Below are 8048 nucleotides of genomic sequence, written 5' to 3' on the forward strand. Positions count from 1 at the left end.
TTATTTATTTACTTATCAATTTTTTAGGCCAACTGACTTTGCGGAAATGTAGACTTACTTGATAAATTTGGTGATTTTTGGACGAAAATGTTATACCCTCCCCTTTTCGGTAGATAAATGGGGATTGAGAGCAGGGGTGGAATGGGTGTGGGGAGGGGAGAAGAGTCTTTGCTATCCTTGAAAGATATCAACACTAATCAGTTTTACATACATGACAAGTTTCACCAATATTTATCCAGGAGGAGTTTAATGACAGATGGCAAACGACTCCGCAAACACGCAAAAAATTGTCATTCTTCTCATGCAATTTGTTTTTTTCAATGACTGACTACTACAGACGATGTGGTTCTTAGTTTGCACTGAACGTTTACAGAGAATAACTGTATTATATTGGTAAAAGGTTTCGGTTTTTCATACAACGGTCGCACTATGAAAATGAATGAAATCGATAGGCACAGTTTTACTAGCTTCATATGTATTGTGCGAAACTGGCAAATATCTAGTAAGCATTGTACTCTGATTCTTTATTACCTTCATGCATCATATGCTGTAGCTGTATAAATAAAGCTTAGTGGACCGAAGGGTCGGAGGATCGAATCCACCCAAGGGTCATTGGTAGACATCAGGAAGGGCATCCGGTCATAAAATGCTACACGCTCCAGTCCAAAAGTCCTCTACCCAGGGGCAACGCCTTAGCCCTTCGGGGATACCTGGCGTAAAACCAAATTATTATTATTTTTCTTTATACTGACACTCAGTTATGTTTAGAACTACAGGGGTTTACTAATATAAATAGTCAAGAAAAAGACTTTTATACAATGGTCACATTACCACGAACTGACTGGGTTTTACTTTTTGCTAGAGAAGAAACAGGAACATAACAGAAATGGATAGTGAAGTCAATAAAGGCAGAATAAAGTTTTCAAGAAGACCAAAAACACTTAATAATACAGAACACGAAAAATACATAAAAAGAACATATCAGGAAGATGAAAGAGCACAGAAAAAAACTATTGAGGAACAAAGGAAGTTCAGTTGAATTATAAAAACAGCAAAATATCAAGGAAGATAATTTTACTTTCTGTTCTTTAAGGGTATTTCAATCTAGCAAATGCCGGAGAATTAACTCAGTTGAAGGAAAAAACACTCGCTTTTATTTCTCAGAAGGATCCCTCTACTTTTGTGCTACGGTGTAGTTACCGCCTGCCGATCTTATTCATGCGAACGGTATTACTTGTAGAGTAATAGAATGGTGAGAGAAGTAAGGGTGGAAAAAGTGAGAGTTCATGACTACAACAGAATACGCAAATAAGCCAGACGGATGAAGGACAGATGGTGAAGTATGGGAAGAAGGAAGGTTATTTTAAAATGTGCTACAAGGAAAGAAAAAGTATCCCATAATATTTTACAATCCCGTGCATTCTTCAACGCAATTTTTCTTTCGTGACTCGGCATGATTTTAGAAATTTACTCACAAAGCCATAAGATAAGAGTAAGGTCGATCTCGTGACGACTGAGTGAGTAGAGGAACCGTGTGGTGGTGTATATAAGCCTGGCGCGGCCTCACTGCTGCAGGCTAGTCTCCCCTCTGGTCCTCAACATGGTGGGTCTCCTGACTCTCTTGGCTCAGCGGGTGTGGGTGCTAGAGTGGTGTGCAGGATGAGTGTGGCAGGGTGGGGATGGTGCAGCGGAGTAAGAGTGGTGTGGCAGGTTGGGAGCAGTGTGGCAGGGTGGGGATGGTGCGGCAGGGTTGGAGTGGTGTGGGTGCTGGGGTGGTGTGGCAACGAGGGGGTTATGCAGGTGGAAAGGTTTGGCTTCACTCATCATTGAACATGGTTTAGTCTCCCCGCGGTACAAAGGCTATTCCTAACTATCTTCTCTCTGACCTACTGACTTATTTTCCATCCCAGTTTGACTACTGTACAACATATATTCATGAATCTTATAATGTATGTCTTTTCCTCTAATACTGTATTTCCCTTCTGTTATCAAATCATCCAGTCACGACTCATATACTGAACGGTAAATTCTCCGTGCTAATTCACTCCGTTATTTGTCGTAAATCCTCATGTGAATCACTGAAAAGAACTATATCATTTGAACTTATCTGTGTTTGTTCAAGAGCTTACTGTTAACCCATAATTTGTTGACCTTTAGTTTTTGGTTTTCGTTTTGCTCTCACCAGACGATTTTATTCGTTTTCAGGGAGATCACTACTACTTCAGCCCTAGGACGTCTTTTTTTTTCAGTTTATTATTGTTACAGGCAGGCAATTAGTCAGCTCAGGAATGAAGTCTTCGAGCTGAAAGTGAGCATGAAGTTTAGAATGGTTGTTCAGTTGTAAGTTCACCTTGTTACATTTGTTATCTGTTTTTGTTTTTATTTTCGCAGAAGCTGCTGTTGACATCACTCGGCCTTGTCCTTCTGGTGGCCAACACCTCTGCTGGCGGCGGCTATGGTGGCGGCGGTGGATTCGGTGGCGGTGGCGGTGGATTTGGTGGTGGTGGTGGTGGTGGTGGTTATGGTGGCGGTGGTGGCCGTATTATCATTGTGAAAGGCGGTGGAGGAGGTGGCGGCTTCGGAGGTGGTGGTGGAGGCTACGGAGGCGGTGGAGGAGGCTACGGAGGCGGTGGAGGAGGCTACGGAGGCGGTGGAGGAGGCTACGGTGGTGGTGGCTCCGGCGGCGGTGGTGGCGGAGGCGGTTATGGTGGCGGCCGTGTTACCACAGTCATTGTGAAAAAAAGTGGTGGCGGTGGCGGCTTTGGAGGAGGTGGTTTCGGTGGTGGTGGCTTTGGCGGTGGAGGCTATGGTGGCGGTGGCTCTGGTGGTGGTGGCTTTGGCGGCGGCGGCCACGGTGGTGGTGGATACGGTCGTTAAGATTCACTGTTCCCGCAGATACCCAAATTGTTACTTATGAACCTGTGTACAGACCAGCAAATATAGAATATGAATCATGTCAACGGTCCCTGAATCTCCCCATGCAAACTATACGAAAATTAAAAGAAATATATATAAAAGTACTGTATATACAGACTACATCCTAAACATGATACTGCAAGCATACTACTCATACACAAATTATGCATGTTTCTCGAGCATAAAGAACAATTTACTTAAAAGCTGAGGGAAAGTTCTTTGTTTTCATCAATGAAAATTATTTATAGGTTTAAATCCCCCTTCTCTCTCTCTCTCTCTGTATATGTGTGTGTGTGTGTGTGTGTGTGTGTGCTGGACTTACACATGGAGAGCTTTTTCAGCGTGAACAGTGGAAATAGTTGTCCTGAATCAAATAAGCGAAAGAAAATCAATGTTAACGCAATGGCAATCGGCTTCTCGATTATTCATTTTTCTTTCCGCTGCGAATGAATGTGTTTGAGTGGATGAGTAAATTGGGAGTGTTTCGTCCTGTCTCGGCTACCTCCCTTTCCTTGGGGGATGCATGCTAGGTACAGTATATAGATAACCTGTTAATGGGACTCTGACAAGAAAACCACGTATATCAGAGTCTTTCTACACACCTTTGTAGCAGGTGCAGCAGAGGGAGCAGAAAGAGTTTCATGTCCTCTCAGTCCTACGGTGTAAACTTTGAGTATGTTTCAGTCAGCTTTATCATCTCGCTGCTGTAACAATATGCATATGATCTACAGAAAGGTAAAGAGAAAACATGAGCAGGCATCTGAGTGCCAGGCGAAACTGTTTCACACCTCCATTATCTCATTATCCATCCCAATAAAAAGGTGAAATTCCTTAGAGCAGTAGCAACATTTCAAAAGAGCATGAAGTAATCCTTTTTCCGCATCGACGTTAGTACATCCACAGTTTTTGTTACTTGTACACCACAGCATTTTCTATTGTCTATGTCGAAAATGAAGTAAGTGAGAGTAGTTCAGAGTCATTTTTTCCTCAGCGTCCTGTGTGATAGATTTAGACCTGAATATATTCGTCCCATATTCAACGCACTTAGTAAATCTCTTTCAAGTCTCTCTATCACTGCAGCGGGTGTGTATTGTCCCCATCTCAGAAACAAACAAACAAACAAAAAAAAAAATTAGCAGACAAAGTAAGGACCTATTTGATGAAGAAAAAGCAACACAACGGGAATAAAACTGAATGTAATGAAAGATATACAACATTGGATGACAGCGAAAATGAACAAGTAATGAAGGTGGAAGAGTGGGAGAAAATAATTGAGACACAAATAATAAAGAACAGAACACAAAAGAGACAAAGCAATCAACAAATAGTTATAAAAAAAAAGGACGATAATAATTTAAATGACTCCCTAAGTTTTTTTCCTTATTCGGGATATACCGAATAGAGTCTCTTGGTATATTCAGCCAAGCGAAAGCCTCAGTAGGTAAAAAAACACTTTCTTAAGTCTTTCACAGGCATGGTACCACTGAGATGGCTTGGCTTGGCTAGCATTACACGTTTTGAGCCGACGGAATGAAATTTTTCGCAGTCAAATTGTGGACAAAGCGGGATAAAGTAAAACTGAGGATATGGACAGCAATGGAAATTGGAGAGGGAAAGGTAATATTAAAAAAAGGAGGGGAGGGAAACGCAGAAAGGTTGTCCCCATAACATTAAAATCCTGTACAGTCTTAACGAACATTCTTTCCCATGATTGCATGATCCCGAAAGCTCGCTCACCAAGATACGAATTTAAAAAGAGGCACATCCCACGACGGATGAAGGAGGAACAGGAGTGGTGATGTATGTCAGGCTGGGGCGCCCTAACTCCTGAGGTCTAGTCTCTCCTGTCCTCTTCAGTATGGTGGGTCTCTTGGCTTAGCGGGTGTGGGTGCTGGGGTGATGTGGCAGTGTAGGAGGTGTGCAGGTATATTGGTCATATTAGCTTTATTTTCTCATCATCATCCTGTGTAAACCCACTGCAGGACAAATATCTCGTCCTCCTCTTTTCTTTTTTACCTAGCGGTTAATAATCTGCTAAATTTTAGCTCAATACATTTATAACTTCATCTCGTCAACTGATTCTTTTTCTGCCACACACACACGCTCTCTCTCTCTCTCTCTCTCTCTCTCTCTCTCTCTCTCTCTCTCTCTCTTATCACAAATTCTTATTTATCTATTTGTTCTCTAGTATGAATAGTGGGTAATCAGTTGCCGGAGTTCACATCACAGGATACAGAGGGAATCAGTTAGCTACAAGTAATAGTAGTGAGTTGACTAGGGTGGTATGAAAAAATGTAACGATGGAAGTGGTATGAAAAAACAATGGGTTGATTGTGTTCATCCGGGAAAAAAACGGCTAAATGGAGACAGTGTGGTAAAATAGCTATCTTAATAAGGCAAGTAAGGGGTATTTATGGCTTGATGGAATTGATGTATAATAATAATGACTGGTCAAGTTAACACAGATTTAAGATGGTTGTTAAATAATGATAACATCTGTGTTTCCCCATGTGTCAAGTGAGTTGTTTCATTCCACAGAAGCTGCTGGTGACTTTACTCGACCTCAACCTCGTAGTGGCAACCACTTCCGCTGGTCTCTTTGGCTACCGTGGCGGCGACGGTGAATTTGGTGGTGGGGGAAATGGCGATGACGGTGGCGACCGTTTCTTCATTGTGAGAAGCGGTAAAGGAAAAGGAGGCGACGGCTGTGGAGGTGACGAGTGTGTCATTAGTCACTGCGATAGATGGTGGTGGGTGGTTGCGGCGGCGACGACGACGTAAGTGGTGAAGGTGGCTTCGGTGGTTTAAGTTTCCACAAATACCCAAATGATTACTTATTATTCTATGTACAAACCAACAATTATAAATTATGGATCATGTTAACGGCCTCTGAAATCTTCCAACACAGACTGAGAAAATTCGCATGGAAAGACCGCATGCTAAACATTGTACTGCAAGCATTATGTATGGACTTAACACTGCTGTATTCCTTCATATTTATACATGTCTCTAGAGCTAGAGGAAACATGAAGCTTGAAAGTTATGGGAAAGCTCATTGTCTATCAACGTAAATTTCTCATAAATTTACTCATCCGTCCTGTGTGTGTGTGTGTGTGTGTGTGCAATATATATATATATATATATATATATATATATATATATATATATATATATATATATATATATATATATATATATATATATATGTATGTATGTATGCATTGCTCGAGGAGAATCAGAGGTCGCCGAAGATGAGCGAGCCTGCTAAAAACTAAAACTCCTCAGGACTGCTATAGGAAGGATATTGAAAATGATAGAGAAAAGGACGGATCGAAACGAAGAGTAATGAAAAACATTATCGGAATAAGATGGAACGTGAAGAAATGGTATAGGTGAAAAGAAAAATAAAGGAGGTGGAAGAGCAACGAAAAAGTGCAAAACGAAAAAAATGAAGAAAAGACACAAGCCTACCAATAAATACAACCCCCCCCCCAAAAAAAAAATGAATCTCCAAAGATTTCAATGATTTCATAAGTATTTAATCCTTATTAGGGCTTTTTCATTTCCGTTAACACCAGACGATCTATTCAACTGACAGTAAACCTTTAAGCTAAGACGTTAAAAAAAGATCATACACTCAGATATTTTAGCTCGGTTAGCTTCATTCGTAGTAATTCAGCTAAGCGAAATTCCTCGTAACCAAAGTGCAGAACATATAAGATAAAGCAACACCGAGGACACAGAGAAAGGAAAAGACTGAGGTGTAAAAGGGGGATGCTATGAGTAAACAGAAAAAAGAAAAAGAGATACAACAGGAGAGACGAATGACCCAGGAATAAAGAGGAAGGATGGTTGATCAAGAATGTGCCGACATGAAATAGCACTGTATTCCTAATTTCATTATAAACCCCTTCATTCCTCACAAAAGCATTCTCCCGTGACTGTGCAGATTCCCGAACCTTACTGTCCAAGTGCTGAGATAAAAATGAGGTCGATCTGATGCATGACCAAGGAGAAGAGTGTGACTGGCTGTGTATATAAGCCTGGTGCGACCTCACTACTGCAGGGTAGTCTCCCCTCTGGTCCTAAACATGGTAAGTCTCTTGGCTCAACGGGTGTGGGTGCTGGAGCAGTGTGGCAAGTGGGGGTGGGTTGCAGGTGGAATGGTTTAGTTTTAATTTAGCATCAACAGCAGCAGCCTGTGTAAATCCAGTATATCCCTTCATCTTCTTCTTTTGTTCTGCCACTCTCTCTCTCTCTCTCTTTCTCTCTCTCTCTCTCTCTCTCTCTCTCTCTCTCTCTCTCTCTCTCTCTCTCTCTCTCTCTCTCTCTCTCAGTTAGCTAACAGGCAGTGATCTGACTAAAATAATATAAAATAATCATCACATGATCCAGCCACCATGAAATGATAAACTTGATGGAAGTGGTATGAGATAATAATGGGTTGATGTAGAGAGTTTGGGATTTAGTAGGCGTTCGCTGGTGGCAACCACCACCCATTCACTTGACGCAGTGTTGCATAATTCTTCCGTAACCTCTACCATTCTTTTTAAGCGTCTGTCATCCTTTATTCCTATTTCTCCCATTTTTCCTGTCACTTTTTATTACTCTTCTTTCCTTTTCAGGTGGCTTTACATTGAGTGAAAAACCTATTGATTTCCTGTAAGCCAGAAACCATTTACAGTGCTGGATGGTAACCATATAACCAACCCTTATGTGTTCCCTACGTGTCAACAAGTGAGTAGGCGAAGGGTCAATGCCCCTCACCGTAAAACAACTAACTCAAAGTTAAACAGCTACCCCTTATGGGATTATGGCATCTGGCTATAGACAGATAGAAAGAATGAACTAGCATGGGAAAGATACGTCCAAATAAATATGACAATGTGTTAAAATACATTGATGAAACTGACATGAGCATATAATAGTTGGATAACATCGACGGCTTTAGTGCGGATCTATGATGGTTTTTAAATAGTGAGAACGCCTGTGTTTCCCGAATTTAGTTGTGTTGTTTCTTTCCCACAGAAGCTGCTGGTGACTTTGCTCGGCCTCGCCATCCTAGTGGCCACCACCTCCGCTGGTGGCGGCCGCTATGGTGGTGGTGGTGGTGGTGGCGGTGGTGGTGGATT

At 41.7% G+C, this 8048-nt stretch overlaps 1 protein-coding gene across 1 annotated transcript; it reads left to right on the plus strand.

The window, feature by feature from the left end:
* The first annotated feature begins 1679 nt into the window (after positions 1-1679).
* On the plus strand, positions 1680-2877 carry LOC145399751 (uncharacterized). Its single transcript, XM_080272298.1, has 3 exons — positions 1680-1808; positions 2392-2476; positions 2558-2877. Exons 1-3 carry the CDS (start codon positions 1680-1682, stop codon positions 2875-2877), a joined length of 534 nt encoding a protein of 177 aa, XP_080128424.1.
* The last annotated feature ends 5171 nt before the right edge of the window (positions 2878-8048 follow it).

Source organism: Coenobita brevimanus, chromosome 50 (assembly GCF_032717465.1).
Source record: "Coenobita brevimanus isolate Jiangsu-jjx chromosome 50, ASM3271746v2, whole genome shotgun sequence".
Taxonomy (NCBI): domain Eukaryota; kingdom Metazoa; phylum Arthropoda; class Malacostraca; order Decapoda; family Coenobitidae; genus Coenobita; species Coenobita brevimanus.